General features: G+C 39.3%; 2 protein-coding genes across 2 annotated transcripts in view; both read right to left on the reverse strand.

The window, feature by feature from the left end:
• The window catches only part of LOC123698754, a 125,842-nt gene extending 107,073 nt beyond the window's left edge, over positions 1-18,769 (reverse strand). The window contains exon 1 of the mRNA XM_045645503.1: positions 18,636-18,769. The gene's annotated coding sequence lies outside the window, so the exon portion shown is untranslated. The remainder of the gene's footprint in view (positions 1-18,635) is intronic.
• On the reverse strand, positions 2,055-7,871 carry LOC123698723. Its single transcript, XM_045645475.1, has one exon. It carries the CDS (start codon positions 7,869-7,871, stop codon positions 2,055-2,057), a length of 5,817 nt encoding a protein of 1,938 aa, XP_045501431.1.
• Positions 18,770-19,052: the final 283 nt, after the last annotated feature.

Below are 19,052 nucleotides of genomic sequence, written 5' to 3' on the forward strand. Positions count from 1 at the left end.
AAACAGCGAGGCTAGTTCATATCAGAAATAGGAAAGAGTTTTATGTTTGTACATTCCAAATAAGCTTTGAAATTTTAGAACCGATATTGATAATGATATAGGCTATCTAGAGCTATATTCTTCCTGAATGACATAGGTTATATTTAGTTTATTTTTGGGTGAATAACAGCCATGAATCTTATAGTATTGAAAATTTACTTAAAATATTATATTCCAAATTGTACTTTATATTTGATATCAAGTGAATCTTAAGTGACCTTCCATTTATAATGAACATGTGAAACCTATTTTTTCCTTCACCACAATATGTATTAAATCTAAAAAGATTAATGCCATAATAAAGATGGACAATTGAGAACTTGGAACATGTCACATGTCCTCAAACTTATACCCTCCAAGTCTGTTCTTGTCAGTTAGTAATTCCCTTTTTCTTGAAGTACTTATCTTTAATGTATCTTTCATATTATTCTGTAATATTCTCCAGGCTTATTCCTTTCAATTCTATGTTATATTTGAAACGTTATCATTATTTTCTTAAGTATTTAGGTATTTATTTATAAAGTACTAGCTTTCCACCCGCGGCATCGCCCGCGCAGTCATAGAAAAACCCGTATAGTTCCCGTTCCCGTGGGATTTCCGGGATAAAAACCTATCCTATGTCCTTTCTCAGGTGTCAAAATATAACTATGCCAAATTTCGTGCAAATTGGTTCAGTAGTTTAGGTGTGATTGAGTAACAGACAGACAGACAGAGTTACTTTCGCATTTATAATATTAGTATGTATAAGTATTCATTTATAAAACGAACTCTACATTAACGATTTACTATTCAAAAGGCTTCTATTATATTTCAGCAATGGAGTAGGTATGGTATGACTTGCACAACCTCACGTATAACTTGTAACTTGTAACTCTTGTTCAAGATATTTTTCATTTGTTTTTTCTATCTTTAAATTATTGTTTTGTTTTCTTATATTTTTTTCGCACTATACATCTGAGGAATCACTTATCTGATGCAGTTTAGAATTTAATATTACATAGAGTTTTTAGTAAGTGTTGGCGGCAGGCCCTCTCAAGTGGACTGTAGTGGCGGGGGGGTTTGTAAATAATACAAACAATTATTTCTTCATACGCAGAGGGCCAGGGTGCCAAGCCGGAGCGGAGTTATTTCCTTAATTTCTTCTTATAGCGCGGGAGCAACTGGAATGCCATGACGCAACCGGTTTTGCGTCGATATTTATACTCTACGTGTTATCCCCTCCACTCCGGCTGGCCACGCCCCTTTCCTCACCCTTTATTTTCATTCTCTTTATTTTTACACAATTTTACATTTTCTACGTTTTCATTACATTCATTATTATATTACTAATTAATTCTACATCCATAACATATCCCGCCAACGCCCCGTTTAGACTGCGCGCACGATTTTCCCGAAATTTACTTTTATACTACCCCGTCCCCCGCTTCAGGTGTATAAATATACTGCGGGGAACGGTTTGTGCGCGCAGTCGCGGACGTGATGCTGTCGGGAAAAGAAACATTAAATTTACATAATATCCTAATCATTACATAATCATTAAATATTAACATCTACAATAGTAAATTCAAAGAAAGACAAAACATTATCGTATACTTAAGGCAACACATAAACAAAGACATTTTCAATATTCAATAAACAAACATAAACATTTACTATCAACAAGACATAAATATTTTAAATTCCAAGTAAATAAGTCTTCAGTCATAATCTTTCATGAATTTTCCTATCTAATTATGACTACGTAATAACAATTTAACAAACATCTTTACATATAAATTCGCTATTCTATTCTTAGTTATAAAATAATCCTTCAGGCATAAGCCTTCAGGAGCTTACTCTACGTTAATACTAGACAGATTAAATACTTTACTTTCCAAACATATAAAACTTTACATTTAAGAACTCAAATAAGACATACATTTATTCATACTAAAAATAAGCCTTCAGGCGTAAGCCTTCAGGAGTTTATACGTTATCTTATTCTATACTAATTAAATGAGTTGTGTACTTTACATTTACGTTTTGTCGTGCACATTTCTCCCGCCGTCGCACTCTGCGATTCGAACTGGTAGCACGACGATCTTCTTGGTGGGCCGCCGGAGGATTCTGCCGCCGCTGGTCTCCACGTCGACCACTCGTACCTCGCCGTCCTTGCCGGGATACGTGGCGATGACTCGTCCTCGGGGCCACGTGTTCCTCGGATGATTGGAGTCGCACACGATGACCAGGTCGCCGATCTTGGGGGCCGCGCCGCTTGCGTGGGGCTCCCGCCGCTGTTGGAGTACGGGCAGGTACTCTCGCACCCAGCGTCGCCAGAAGGTGTCGGCGAGCTGTTGCGCGCGCTTCCAGTGTGTGCGCGCTGTTGTTTGGTCTTCTTCGATGGTGCAGGGTGGCGGCACGTAACAGTTGGAGCCCAGCAGGATCATATTCGGTGTGATGGCGGGCGGCACGTCGGGGGTCACGGCCACATGAGTGAGTGGGCGTGAGTTTACGGTGGCTTCTACTTCGGCGAGGAGTGTGACGAGCGTCTCGTCACTGGGGTGCTGCTCGTGAAGCGTGTGGCGTAGGGCTTCTTTCACGGTGCGTACCATGCGCTCCCACGCGCCGGCCATGAATGGGGCGGCCGGCGGAAGGAAGCGCCAGCTGATGCGGCGGGCTGCTGCTTCTTCTTCAAGTGCGGCCCACGCGTCCGTGAGCTCTCGGTTGGCCGCGCGGAAGCACGTCGCGTTGTCACTCCATATTTCGGCCGGGCAGCCGCGCCGCGCTATGAAGCGGCGCAGCGCGTTGATCGCTGAGTCGGTGCTGAGCGAGGCGACGACTTCTAGATGTACTGCGCGCGATGTTAAGCACGTGAAGAGGGCCACGTAGCGCTTCTCTCGATGGCGGCCGACGGTTACTTCTTGCGGGCCGAAGTAGTCGAGTCCGGTGAATGTAAATGGGCGCGCGTGATGCGCGAGGCGTGCGGCAGGCAGGTCGCCGGTGGATGGGCGCGCGGGTTTGGCGCGCAGCAGGCGGCAGCGCGGGCAGCTCTTTAGCACCTCCTTTGTCGCGGGTCGTATTCTTGTTATCCACAGTCTTTGCCTTAGTTCATTTACTACAATTTCGACGCCGCCGTGATGTAACTTTTCGTGTACATGCTGTATGTAGAGCTGCGTATACTTGTGTTTTCCGTCGAGCACTGTCGGGTTTGCGGCCTCTGCCTCGATCGCGCTGGCTTCATTCACCCTTCCTCGTAGTTTCAGTATTCCTTCTTCGTTCAATGCGACACTTAATCCCGCTAGTGGACCTTGACATTTTTCAGGGAGCGGGTCTCCTCGCTGTAGTATCGCTATCTCTTTTCCGTACGTTGCTTGTTGTGCTAATTTCACAAGCACGTTTTCCGCGGCGCGTAGGTGGCGCGCGCTCAGTATTATATATTTTCTTTCTTCGTTGTTCGGACGCGAGACGATTTTCTCTTTGTTCTTTTTCGTATTTCTTTTCCACGTCGCGTCCTTTTCTTCGTTTTTTCTTGTACGTTTTCGACGTGTTGCGTTGACGAGTTGTTTGGGGCGACGACAGAGTTCGATGAATTGCAGTACGCGGGCCGTTGTGCGCACTAGCCGAGTCCATGTTGAGAAGCGTTCGAGGTCGATGAACGCGGGGGCGGGGTCCGACGAGTTCAACGCGCCGCATTTTTCTTTTTCTTCGCCCGTGTCGGTGATGTTTTCCTTCTTCTCAACCGGCCAGTCGCATTCTTCATAGCGGAGGAAGTCTGGACCGGTGAACCAACGGTGTTGCGGGTCGAAGTCAGCGGGGGTGTTGCGTGTAGCGTCGTCCGCCGTATTGTGCGCCGTGGGAACCCAGCGCCATTCATCCTTCTTCGTGAGATCTTCTATTTCGGCTAGTCTGTGCGCTACAAACGTCTTGTATGTGCGGGGCTCGCCGCGTATCCATGCGAGCGCTGTTCTCGAGTCGCTCCAATACACTTTTCTCTTGAAGACAAAGTCGTGGCCTTCCTCGACTGTTCGTGTGAGGCGTGCTCCGAGCAGGGCGGCTTGCAGCTCCAGACGTGGAATCGATACCGGTTTCGTGGGCGTGACTCTGCTTTTCGCGGCGGCGATCGCGATGTGTATTGATCCGTCGGCGCGCGTCGCTCTGATATACACGACTGCTGCGTATGCCTCTTCGCTGGCGTCCACAAACGTGTGTACCTCTCTCTCAGCAGCGGGTTCGTAGTCATAGCAGCGCGGGATGCGGAGCGCGTCGAGATGCTGTATATTCGCCACCCAGTTTTCCCAGCGGTGTTGTAGCGCGTCGGGAATGGGGTCGTCCCAGCCGGTGTTGTACTTCCACGTATCCTGCATTATCCTTTTCGCCGGTGTGAGGATGGGCGCGATGAGGCCGAGTGGGTCGAAGACCGACATGATGAGACTGAGGGCTTCTCTCTTCGTAGGTGTTCGCTTATTTTCGATTATTTCTTGTGGTACACGTTTCGTGTTGACACGAAAGCCTATGTAGTCCTGCTTCACATGCCAAAGTAGCCCTAATGTTCGCTCTGTCTCGCTCCCGCCGATCTCGACGGTGGTCGCCCCGGTGTTCGTAAAGTTTCTTATCGCGTTTTCTTTGTTCGACGCCCACCCACGTAGCTCGAAGCCGGCGTATCGATGTATGCGATCGACGTGCGCCGTTATCTCCTTTGCTTCATCTTCGGTAGCGTAGCTATGTATATAGTCGTCCATATAATGGTTCTCTTGAATCGCGCGTGCGGCTGCCGGACTCTCGTTCGCGTGTTCTTGCGCGTTTCTATTCTTGATGTAGAGCGCGGTGCACGGTGATGAAGAGGCGCCGAAGATGAGCGATGTCATACGATATTCATCGGGCGGCCCGTCGTCGCGTCGGTCGCCACGCCAGAGGAAGCGCAGCGCGTCGCGGTCTTCTTCTATAATTTTTATCTGCATGAACATTTCCTTGATGTCGGCGGACACGGCGATTGGATGTTGACGGAACTTCATGATGACGGCGGGCAGAGATTGCAGTAGGTCGGGCCCGGGCAGCAGCATGTCGTTGAGAGAGCGGCCGTGTGACTTAGCGGCCGCGTCGTGCACCAGACGAATCTTCGCTTTGTCCGGGTTGATCACTGGAAAGTGTGGGAGGTACCACACTCTCCCGCCGGTGGGCGGAGTCTGCGCCTTCTCTGCATAGCCGGACGAGAGTAGATTTTCGATTCTTTCCTCATATTGTCTCTTCAGCTCTCCGTCTTTGTCCAATTTCTTTTCCAATGTCTTCAGTCTTTTCAGTGTGTCGCCGTAGTTGTTCGGTGTATCTGCGGACTCGTCTCTCCATAGGAGTCCGGTTTCATATCGGCCGGACGGCAGGCGTTGACTTTTCTTTTCCAGTATGTTGAGTGCCTGCTGCTCCGGGTCGCTGCGCTGTCGCTTAGGTTCGATGCCGATGGATTCTAGTTCGAAGTATTTCTTCATCATATTTTCGAGTGTGTCGGGTGACTTCTCCGCTTCCGAGAGATGAGAACAGAACAAAACTGGGTGCTTGTTCGATGAACGGCAGCCGTGCAGTACCCATCCTAACAGTGTCTTCGATGCGACGGGCTGACTCCTCTTGCCGTGCCGTAGTTTACGTGTTATAATGAGCTCCCAGTTGTCTTGTCCGATCAGCAGCTTCGGTGTTGCATTCTCGTACAGCAGGTCGTCTTGCAGGTCGTGCAGATGGTTGCAGCGGGCGATGTCACTTTCGCGGATGGACTGCGTGAACGCGTGGAGTTGGTGCACGGTGCGGGCGTTGTCTAATACGTAATCTTTTTCTTCATGCCGTCCTCGTACTCGTGCCTTCACTCTCTTGCTGTACTCGTGCTCGTTCTCGTGTCCATTCACACCTTGAATTGTGATGGACTCGCGTGGCCCGTCGAGACCCAGCTGTTCTGCAAGTGCCGTTTCTATGATGGTCACCGTGCTTCCCTCGTCGAGCAGCGCGTACGTGTCGCATTTTCCTTTCGGCCCCGTGATGGTGATGGGGGCGATCTTCAGATACGCGCGGCGGCGCGTAGGTTGCTCCGACGTAGCGCTGTTGATGTTTATCGCCGACACGAGGACTTTTTCGTCGTTCTTCGTTTCGGCTTGCGGTTGAGTCGTTTCTTCATTTTTCTTTTCCGCTGTCTTTGTATGATGGAGCATCTTGTGGTGCTTCATGGTGCACCCGTTGAGGCCGCATGGACGAGCGCGGCATGTTGCTCGTTGATGTTTGCTTCGCAGACAGCGGAAGCACACTCGATGTTTCTTCGCTATTTCCCATCGTGTATTTACGTCGCTGTTCGTAAATTGTCGGCACTCGATAAGCTTGTGTTCTCGCTCGCACACCGGGCATCTTGTTTCTCGCTCGCTCGCGTTGCTTGCTGCGTAGGCGCGCTCCGTCCTTTTCCTTGTTATCCTCTCCGTCTCTGTGTCTAACGGAGCGTAACTGGAGCACTTGTCTGCTTCTTTATTCAGGAACTCTGCGAGCTTTTTCAGTAGCGGTGTCTTGTCTCGTTCGTCGGCGGCGAAGTCGTACCACTTATTCTTCATGATCGGTGTGAGCTTCTCGAGCACCTGCCGCAGCATTTCCGGGCTGTGCAGGTATTCTGGTTTTCCTAGTATTTCGACGGTGGCGACGATATTCGCTATTTTGTTTGCGAATATGCAAACATCCCGGGGGTTGTCCGACACTCGTGGTAGCGATTTAATTTTTTCCATTTCACCCAAAACGAGCGCGTCTGGGCGGCCGAACCTTCTCTGCAGGGCTTCGATGATCTTCTCGGGTCCGGTGTGTGATATGAGTAGGGCGGTGACGGCTTCTAGGGCTGCTCCTTTCAGCGCCTTCCTCAATCGTGCGACGTTTTCCCCGTCGGTGAATCCCTCTTCAGTTTCTTCATACGATGCCTTGAACGATAGCCACTCGTTGCTGGAGCCGGTGAACGTCGGTAGTTCACCGCCGTATCTTATTACTTTCCTTTGGCTTCTTGCGACTTCGTTGAAGGCGGTTACAATTGCCGCAACTTCTGGTGACCGCGTGGGCGGGTCTTTCTTCGGTTCCCGTTGCCCGTCGTCCTGTTCCTGGCGGGCCCCCCATCCTCGGTCTTCCTTGTTGTCGGTGTTCTTCGCTATGTAGCGTGGCGGTGAGAGCTCGCGAGTCGGGTTGGCGGCGGGTGGCAGTGGCTGGCTTGAATGCTGTTTCAACCACGACTCGACCCGTCGTTCCGGTTCGTAGTCCTCTTCTTCCTCTTCCGTTGTTGATTCTTCTTCAGCGCGGATTCTTTCTAACCGCGCCTTTTCTAGTTCTGCTGCGGCCTTCGCTTGTTCCAGCTTTAGTTCGGCTAGGCGTTCCTTCGCCTCCAACTCCGCGAGGAGTCTCTTGCGGGAGGCTACGGAGCGCCGCGACCGCACCTCTGATGCCTGGCGGAGCGTCTTCGAGCGGCGTGCTGGCGACCCGACGGCGACGTTCGATGGCGCCGCGAGAGCGGCGTCTGTATTTAAGTTGACGTTGCTTATTGGCGCCGCGAAAGCGGCGGTCGTCGGCGCGTCGGCGTTGTCGGCTGGCGCCGCGAAAGCGGCGTTTGTGTATCCTACGACGGGTGACGGCGCTGGCTGCAACTTGTCGGCGGGCATGGTGCTCGGCGTAGGTGGCGTCGAGCTGCTCTTTTCTTCTGTCCTCGTCGTTCTCGTCGCGGTCGTGCAGGTCTCCGATGTCTCCGTCGTGCCGCTCGTTTCTTCCGATGTGTTCGTTGATGACGTTCCTGTGGCGGTGGCGGTCGTCTCGGATACCGATGGCGTGGCTCCTCTTCCGCTCCGGCTTCTCGTGTTCATTTTTCTTCTGATCCGGTTCGAAGCTGACCAATGTTGGCGGCAGGCCCTCTCAAGTGGACTGTAGTGGCGGGGGGGTTTGTAAATAATACAAACAATTATTTCTTCATACGCAGAGGGCCAGGGTGCCAAGCCGGAGCGGAGTTATTTCCTTAATTTCTTCTTATAGCGCGGGAGCAACTGGAATGCCATGACGCAACCGGTTTTGCGTCGATATTTATACTCTACGTGTTATCCCCTCCACTCCGGCTGGCCACGCCCCTTTCCTCACCCTTTATTTTCATTCTCTTTATTTTTACACAATTTTACATTTTCTACGTTTTCATTACATTCATTATTATATTACTAATTAATTCTACATCCATAACATATCCCGCCAACGCCCCGTTTAGACTGCGCGCACGATTTTCCCGAAATTTACTTTTATACTACCCCGTCCCCCGCTTCAGGTGTATAAATATACTGCGGGGAACGGTTTGTGCGCGCAGTCGCGGACGTGATGCTGTCGGGAAAAGAAACATTAAATTTACATAATATCCTAATCATTACATAATCATTAAATATTAACATCTACAATAGTAAATTCAAAGAAAGACAAAACATTATCGTATACTTAAGGCAACACATAAACAAAGACATTTTCAATATTCAATAAACAAACATAAACATTTACTATCAACAAGACATAAATATTTTAAATTCCAAGTAAATAAGTCTTCAGTCATAATCTTTCATGAATTTTCCTATCTAATTATGACTACGTAATAACAATTTAACAAACATCTTTACATATAAATTCGCTATTCTATTCTTAGTTATAAAATAATCCTTCAGGCATAAGCCTTCAGGAGCTTACTCTACGTTAATACTAGACAGATTAAATACTTTACTTTCCAAACATATAAAACTTTACATTTAAGAACTCAAATAAGACATACATTTATTCATACTAAAAATAAGCCTTCAGGCGTAAGCCTTCAGGAGTTTATACGTTATCTTATTCTATACTAATTAAATGAGTTGTGTACTTTACATTTACGTTTTGTCGTGCACAGTAAGATTGCATATATAGATATTGTTTCTGTAACATGAACATGAACAGAAACATAACCACAGACAACATAAAAAACTAAAATTTGGTATGTAGGTAATTGAATTCGGGACAACGGAACTTTGCGAGTTTTTCTTCGAAAACGCGAGCGAAGCCGCGGTTAGAAATCTAGTTTAAATACAATAAGAATGCTTAGCTAGAAACAAAAAAGAGAAGTCCATTAGAATAAATTAAAGTTTAGGTCAATAAAATATTGTTAGGTGTTAATCGACATTGTATTTTTAAATCAACAGATATACATTAGGTACAATATAAAAGATCTTAAAAAACAATTGGGATGTTATTTATCATATTTATTTTATAATTCAAGCGTTTCAAATTTCAATACACAAGTATTAAAATATCAACATTCCGTTCCAACATTTCATTACAGATATTTTAATAAATATGTTCCTCCTTATATGTTTATAAATACAAAAAATCAATTTTATCTTCGAATGAAATAGCGTTATTTTCGATCTAGTTATTTTAAAGCACAGATAGCGAAAAAGCATACATATACGGGTCACGGGTCAAACGATATGAGGGGAAAAATATTGAATGGCAGGACGTTGCGTTTTTTAAAATAAAACTGCTTGAATTTACCTAGACGTTATAAATGGCTAGTTTTTAATAAACTTCTGATTTTTCTTCTTTATAGTGTTTAAATAAATACATATGAAATAGAAATGTATGAACAAATGAATTTCAAATAAATATGTTAACTGATCTTTTAATTTTTATTTCTGACTAGCTTACCGCCCGCGGCTTAGCACGCTTTGTCTAAAACCTAATAAATTATATACTTAAACCTTCCTCTTGAATCACTCTATCTATTAAAAAAACCGCATCAAAATCCGTTGCGTAGTTTGAAAGATTTAAGCATACAAAGGGATATAGGGACAGAGAAAGCGACTTTGTTTTATACTATGTAGTGATAGTGATTTTCATATTAGAAATATGAAAGGTTAGTTATAACCTTGGTTTTAACTTATATAATATATGTACGTAGGCAAAAACTACTGAATTTAGCTGTAATTAATATAAAGTTATCAATAATAATATATTATATTATTTTTGTTTCATATTCATGGTAAGGGTATTTAGGGCTAAATAAAAGTATGTGTATTATTAAACGTTTTAAAATACTTGTATTTTCCACCACCGATGTAAGAACTTGTGATCAAGTAGGTAAGTTTACAGTTTTAAGAAGAAACAACAAGAAACTAGTTACAACTTACTTATTTTCTTGCAGTTTATTTCACGCAAGATTATTGAGAAATTTAAGAGTTTCTAACTAGTTTCTTTTTCCATATCATTTTCTATTTGATAGAATTATTAAGTATTTGATTATATTTATGTAAAAAGCAGTTCTTCGGTTATTATCTAAGCTTATATTAGATACAATAGGTAATTTTAAATTTATTTTTCATAATTTTATATGAATATTGAATAAACTTATTATTAAAACGACCATTCTTTAACCAAAATTCTATAGTTGATCAACAGACTATTAAGGTACTATTATTTTATTTTCCTAATCATCCCGCGCATCGCGGACAGTATAATCATATCTAATATTTAGATGCTCGATTAAACATTATTGTAAACTTTTTTTATGAAGTGATTTATGCCTGAACATAGCCATGTTCAGGCCGTGCACGGACGGGGCATGGCGTTGTGAAATCTGTACCGATATTGTTTCACTAGCTGCGCTCCGCAGTTTCACCCGCGTGGCTCCGCTCCTGTAGGTCTTAGCGTGATGATATATAGCCTATATTCTTCCTCGATGAATGAGATATCTAACAACGAAAGAATTTTTCCAATCAGACCAGTAGTTCTTGAGATAAGTGCGTTCAAACAAACAAACTCTTCAGCTTTATAATATTAGTATAGCTTATGTATAGATTTGTTTCCCGACTCCGGCACGCCCCGTCCCCGGTATGGTGTAGCGTATCATCCTTAATCCTAAACATAACATCCCTTGTCATGTTTCTACCCTGTGTACAACTAAATTTTAACATAAACATGACCATGGCTATTCAAATTTGCAACATGTGGCACCACTATTACCATGTTACCATTACGCGACCTATTACCATGTATTACGCGAACTAAATGACGCGTAATCGGCCGTAATAGCTGTTACTGTTCCAGTGATTTGTAGATAACCGTTGCGTAATGTTATGATATCGTGTCTGGTGTTAAATGTGTTTGAAACTGTACTGTTTAATTAAGGCTTGAAGATTAGAAACTGATTCCATAAAACTGATAACTAGACAATAATATCTCGATATTACATTAGATATTATAACCCTAGTCTATGTAACAGAACCGCAAATTACCGCAATTTATTTAATTTAGTTTATATGCATAAAAATCTATTACACTTTCATAAAGAATCAACCATAGAATTTATTTTAGGTTCTTCTCTGTAGAAACTGCTTTCCAAATCTGTGGTAAATCTTTCATTAATAGGTGGTAAAAGTTTTACGTTTAAAACTTATGACTGAAGGGATACTTGTTGATTTAATAAATATTTGAGTTCGAGTTTAAAAGAAAACAAACACACACACTACATTTACATTTTATTGATGTAATGTGTAATGCTAGATAATTTCTCAAAACGATAATAACTACCTACTGCTCTTTTCAACTTACAGACTCGAACAAAATCGATTTATCTATAATATAAAAATGAATCCCAAAATGTGTTGGTAAGCGCATGTGTTGGTGAACGGCTTAACCGATTTCATTAATTCTTTTTTTATAATATTCCTTGAAGTTCGAGGATGGTTCTTATGTAGAGAAAACGTGAATATGTACCACGGGCGAAGCCGGGGCGGACCGCTAGTTAGTCATAAATCTTGTAACATAATATTCGAATACATACTATACGAGTCTTCAACTAGCTAACTTCTTCAATATGATTAGAACAAAACTTTACAATACCATCCAAACATTAAACTGAAAGGCTATATTCCGTGTCGTAATGGAAATTGGCACATTGCCTCGATATTAGGGATGCAAAAGCAGTGTGAGCACCCTAAGCATAATGTTTTTCTGATGAGCGTCATACGTCGCCGAAAATTACTAGTTTCATCGCTTTATTCGGGGTCTGTAGAGTTTAATAGAAATTTTGACCCCAATTTGTACACGTGTTAAATCCGTAATGGTACATTGTAAGATTTTACGAGGTTGTCGTAAAAAGGAAATTTTCATTGGAAAATCTTTCTTTTAGTGCAATTTTTTAAGACGTTCAAAACTACTTACACTTATAGGTATTATAGGTACTTATAAGAATACGTAATTCCTCCTTAAAACAATTCCATTATTACAAACTTAATAAATATTCAAATTGTTGAAATGAAAAGAACATTCGAGAATACCACTTATGGAAATCTCATTACCGTCGTTCGTTTTAAAAACCGAAAACACATTAAGCGATCTTGTAAAGGGAAGGTACATGGTTGTTTGAACAAGACAAAAAAGCGCTTAGCATAAATTGAATTAATTCATTTGAAATCAAATCAAACGGTTTGCTCATGAAATAAATGTTAAGTACTTTGCACGTCAATCTTGTTTGTGAAAGAACTTAGACTGAGAGGCTGTTTGATTTTTTTGTAAAAGTCTCTTTGAGATGCCAAAGGAACAATTGAATTACATGGCTACCAATTACTGACATTATCATTAAGTTTTTTATTTGTTAGTCGCCTCGTTATCTGTATAGTAGGTTGCTTTAATATAATAATATGTATTGATAAAAACGGTGGAACTTTTTTATACCAATTTAATGTTATTAGGTATAATATTCCCACTTATAATTTACATTTTATTCAAATAAAAGATTTCCACGTTACAAATGAAACGTTCTAAGATCATAAGCTAATATTTTTTGCCTTGTGTCAGTAAGAAAACACCAAGTGATAGATGTGACCAAACAAAGTCAGAAAAGATGATACCAAAAATAGCAATTACTTAATTAATCAAATCCCTTCAGATAATTCCACTTCAGCTCCCTGTCTACAATTATCTACGGAAGAGAATAGAAAATGAGCCGAAAAACATGAGCGCTCTCCTTTAATTTTATTTGCGTATAAAATTGATGTTTGGTTAAGAGAATTGGTTTGTTTTTGGCGCGAAATTAATTGCTACCTATATTGTAATTTTAATACGCGGTTTTCGGATATCTTTATATCGATAGAACCGCAAATTGGGATAAATTAATCTTTTGCTTGTTATTATTGGGGATTTATTTTAATGAAAAGGTTTTTAAATTTTTAACATAGGTACTTCAAAAATAAAGCGTTTTGTATTTCATACTGGATTTTCCATGCGTATATTAAACGATTCGGATCATTTTAATAACTTATTTTATTGTAATAAATTTACCTACTATACATAATAATACATTATTTATTTATAAATTAGTTCAGTAAACAAAATGAACACACTAAAATGTACGAATTGTATTTACATTTGTTATTTATATCATGTCACTCAACTGTTGTTACATTCATGTAAACATTCTCTAAAATTTCAACACTATTATTTTCAACTTTGTTTTGTATCAAATAATCAAAACATAAATTTCCTCTACAATCTTATATATAAAAATGAATCGCAAAATGTGTTGGTAAGCGCATAACTCGAGAACGGCTGAACCGATTTCGATAATTATTTGTTTATTATATTTCTTGAAGTACGAGGATGGATCTTATGTAGAGAAAACGTAAACATGTACCACGGGCGAAGCCGGGGCGGACCGCTAGTTACAAATAAAATTACATAATAAACCTACAGAATCATTATATCTTCTGTAGAATAAAAGTGGTTCGCAAAGTATGTTGCTTAACGTAAAACTCGAGAACGGCTCTACCAATTCGGAATTTTTTAACTTTTTTTTAAGTCACAAAGAAATTTCTTACAAATAGAAAGCACGAAGTAGGAGCAAAGGGACAGAACAATGCCTTCTAGGGTAGCTAGTTGTTAATAGTTTTTTATATATACCAATTTGATAGGAAGCAAAATATCACTCTATCAGTTCTGAAGCCTCCAAGTTAAATTTTTCTCACTTCACGTCGAATAATCAACTCGTTGTCTATCTAAAATTAAAAATAAACGTTGTAATCCCCTTTCATAATTGGACATTATCATATAATAACATCCTGTTTTCTTTAGGATTTATACGGAAGTAGGTTAATTTGTAACACATTCATCCTGTTCCAAACCTATAGGTACAAAAAGTCCTAAGGTCTCAATTGTTTAGCATAATATAATCGAAACTCCCACTAACAATCTATAATCACTATACCTATCCATACCAATATTATAAATGCGAAAGTAACTCTGTCTGTTACTCAATCACGCCTTAACTACTGAACCAATTTGCATTAAATTTGGTATAGAGATATTTTGATACCCGAGAAAGGACATACTTTTTACCCCGGGAAATAGGATAGGTTTTATCCCGGAAATCCTACGGGAACGGGAACTACGCGGGTTTTTCTTTGACTGCGCGGGCGAAGCTGCGGGTGGAAAGCTAGTAGTCAATAATGTCGCTGTCATTGTTTGTCCGTCCATATACATATATGCTTAAATCTTTAAAACAACGCAAGGGGTTTTGATGATTTTTTAAAAAGATACAGTGGTTCTTGAGGAAAGTGTTAGTATATAAAATAAAATAAATAAAATTGTTTTATTTCAGGACATGTGTTCCCATACGGAAGTTACAGTAATATATAGTATACAATATGCTTTAAACTTTTAAGTTTTCTACAAATAATAATAAAATAAAGTTGAACAATTTGTTTGTTTGAGTGCGCTAATCTCAGAAACTGCGGGACTGATTCCAAAAATTATTTCACATAGATAATAAGACATGATGAAGACAATGCTTCAACCAGTAATATAATTCAAGCCTAGGTTGACACAGAAATATTTGCGCTGTAAAAATAAGGCCGTATCTGTTACACGATTGTACAAAAAAGTACTTATTTCCGGTCAGGAAAGCCTTTTGTAGACCATTTTATCTAACAGGACCGATTAATAAAATGACAATTTTTTATATTTTATAAATGAATTTAGTTTGAACTTCTCAATAACCTTTGAAGTGTAAAACTATTAACAACGTGGCGTTGGTAAAATTGTGGCAACCCAGTACTGCTATGTTTCGAAAAAATTGAATTAAATTTTCTATATATATTAGAATCTAGATTTTAGATGAACCACAAAGCTTTTGGTGTTTTCAAAAGAATAGATCGTATTTATTTATAAACTACATATTATAAGAAATATATAAATACATAAGAAAGAAATACAGAAAGAAAGAAAATGTAATTCAGAACCTAATCAATACTCACTACTAACTAGATGGTGTTAACTTTGCATAAAACCGCATAGCACAACTAGTCATTAATTTTATATACCACAAGTCGGAACATACAATTTCTAGAACTTTCGCGTATAAATCTCTTAAGCAGTAAGTTCTGATTAGCGAAACTAGCGAACAGCGTTAATTAAAACTAGGAAAAATACGCTCATTATAAGTTAAATTAATAGAACCTGAGACAAATGTAATGACACTAGAGTTGTCCTTTAAATGTCTTGTTAAGGATTCCTTAACTACATCATTAAAACCTATGATATTGTAAAAATGTCTACTTGTAGCAAATTATTGTGTTATATAAAATTAAATTGCTAAAATGGAGAGCTGAATGAACATCTTTTTACCTCTAAATACTTTATTTGACTTATGTAAAAATTATAACATCTTCCACAAATATAGGATATTTTTTATAAATATAAACACAGTACACAGTTCATCCTACATTTTAAACGTATACACAAAAAATAGCTTATCCTATCTTTATTAAATGGAAATGGAAAATATACAATAAGTACCTAGTATATACAATGTATGTTTCAACTTTTTTTAGGAAGAAAAACTCATAAAACTAAAACCTTATTCTTCGATAAGCTTTTAAATTACATAAATATCCATTAAAATTATATTTGTATTCAGGTAAAGTTTCACGAAATCTACAAATACAAAATAATAATAATAATTAGCTTAATAGAGCACTAAATCTATCATCACTTTGAGTTGACGATGAGCTATACAACTAAGCCTTGCATCCACTTGAGCATGCTCAGGCGAATGAGCGGCTCATTTGGCCGAGCCGCTCAAGTGGAGACGCCTGAGCACGCGCCTCCCGAGCATGCTCAGGCGTCTCCACTTGAGCGGCTCGGCCAAATGAGCCGCTCATTCGCCTGAGCATGCTCAAGTGGATGCAAGGCTACAATACAAGGCTCTAGTTCACAAGTATATTTGAACCTTAATAAAAATACATATAACATATCTTTTCCATAGATTAAAATCGATCCCAAAAACACTGCCCTTCGAACACAAGAGCCCTTAACCTAAAACTCTTTTATCTGTCCCATTCAAAGTGGAATTTCTTCTGACAAGTAAAACGATTTAAGCAATCCTTTAAGAAGCTTCGGATGCCTCCAGCCATTATAGTTCTAAAGTTTTATCTATACCCGTTCCTTGGTAGTAAGTTTGTAATCATTAAGTGAATCAACGTTGAGGACTTTATGTGAAGAAAATACATTCATTGGAAGGTCTTTAAACGTTACGGAAGTTACAAAGTTACTGAAGAGAAACATTGAGTGGTTAACATTACTTTGTCGTATTTCGTATATGAAACAAAATCTACACATATTAAATGTTTTAATTATGATATGTATAATGTAACACATGGATGTTCATGTAGGTATATGTATATTTTGATATTTTAGTTAACTAGGTAAGTTTATAGCACAGATTTTTTTAATTTCTATAACCATATTCGATATGATTATAAATTGTGTTTACCAAGTTGCAATATTATCTCGAACAAATAAATATTTAATTCCTAAATCAATACTTGTATTATCTTAACTAAAACAGAAGTTTATATAAACAATGTAGAGTACCAAATAAAATATCTCGAATCAAAATGTTACTGATAAACGAGCAACTGTGCAAGTCAAGTAGTAGGTACACAAAAAAGACACAGTCACTATTAGTAAACATTTCAATTATAATTTTCATTTATAGTAATTCGCAGCATTCCATAAAAACTCAATCCTACACTACAATAAATACAAACTCGAATGCCTTCGAATGCCCATGAAAGAATTCCGTATATAATTATTTCAAAAGCTTACGACCTTGATACGTACGAATTTAGATAAACTAACCGTCTATAAGAAACTCTGCAGTAATTTAAGTCCTGATAAAACGGAGTTATTCTTGAAGGTATTCCTTTCAAATATTCATTCGCTTTATTTCACGTGAAATGCGAAAGTTTTTTGCCCGGGCTTTATTTAGATTTATTATTCATACTTTTTTTAACAGGACTTCCAAAGTCTTCATACAATCTATTGATGTGTTAAATAATTCAAAAAATATTTTTAACTAGCTTTCCGGCCGCGGCTCTGCCGGCGTTTTCAATGAAAAACCAGCACAGTTCCCGTTCTTGTAGTATTTCCGGGATAAAACCTATCCTATTTGTTAATCCAAGTAACCCTCTATATGTGTGATAAATTTCATTGTAATCGGTTCAGTAGTATTTGCGTGAAAGAGTTACAATCATGCATATTGAAACATCCATCTTCACAAACTTTCGCATTTATGTATAATATAAGTACGATTCAATAATTAATTTTAATAGAACACTTTTAACAGAAAATTGTTTTACTTATTCATTTCAGTATCAGAATGAACATTATCTTTAGTCTCTATTGTACTAATAAATAAATGTTTGGTTATAAATGTTAAATGATGTATTTTTAAAATTCAAAAGCGCTTCTTAAGTTCTAGTTGTATGAATAAATATTTGAGTTTCAGTTTGAAATATAACAAAATTAATAATTGTCCATCAAAATTAGTCTTTAAATTAAAGTCAATAATCACAAAGTTCTATTAATAAATGTCCATAAAGGCTGACGTTTTTGCTTTCATACAGTTAGGTCAATGTATTAATAAATTTTGAAATTATAGGTATTCAAAAACTTAATCAAGTGAAATCAATTTGGTAAGTGTCTCGAGAATTAGAATACGAAATTAGTACCTATATTATTTTTTTATAAATTGTATGTAATAAATATAAAATATTCCACTCAGCCAACCTAGAGCCGAGTTGCTCTAGGAAAAACAGTTATAATATGTATCACATAATATATTATCATAAAATACTAAAGAAATGAAATGAATAAAACAAATATAATTAGGAAATACACGAATAAAAGGATAGCGCTTTCGAATCTACATTTAAATATTAAATTAAAATATCCTCCCCAAATAATCCTCTACACAGGAAAATGCTCGAATTTTAAGAGCAATGATTACGTTTAAATCTTCTTATCTCCTTACATGATCCGTGCTGAAGAAATTCAAATTATTCAGTAACACGATCCAATTAAAATCACTTAAAACACCACCATTTTACAAAAAAAAATAACCTAAACTTACAAAAACCGGCGAAAAATAGCCGAAACTGAAACGTAAATTTTAAATAAGCTGTCCGGCCTAAACTATAATTAACGCTTTATTTAGGTATTCCCTAATAAATAATCGACGGAGGGCACAAAATAGACGCTACATGCCCAAATTAAAAATACACAACTACCTGATAAAGGCCACGGTCATCTTCCTTTCAGCCAGAGAACATATAACACACACGTTTACACTATATTTCCAACACCCACTACACAATTTTTCGTAATTCAGTTTTCCGTTCCGACGCGCACGTCCGCTCTCCACGAGGTTTGTAACTTGACTGATGGTCGAATATAGACAGCGCACGCTCAAACTTGAGACATAACTTAATCTTGAAGTTCTTGATACATGTATGCAGTAGTTTAAGGTAGGCTTTTAAATTTTATATACTTTAGATACGAGATTGTGCCTTAGTATATAAGATATTTCATACATAAGAGCGATGTGAAACGATTTTCTAAACCACGTCTTGACAACATTATGTTCTATGTTTTAGAGCTTTAACGCGAAAGCTATCTGAAAGCTTTTAAAGAGATCGTGCAGTGTG

This window comes from Colias croceus, chromosome 16 (genome assembly GCF_905220415.1).
Source record: "Colias croceus chromosome 16, ilColCroc2.1".
NCBI classification, from domain to species: Eukaryota; Metazoa; Arthropoda; class Insecta; order Lepidoptera; family Pieridae; genus Colias; species Colias croceus.

Bases quoted from the DNA above. Each gene is read 5' to 3' on its own strand.
- LOC123698723 (XM_045645475.1), bottom strand. From the start codon at position 7,871: ATGAACACGAGAAGCCGGAGCGGAAGAGGAGCCACGCCATCGGTATCC.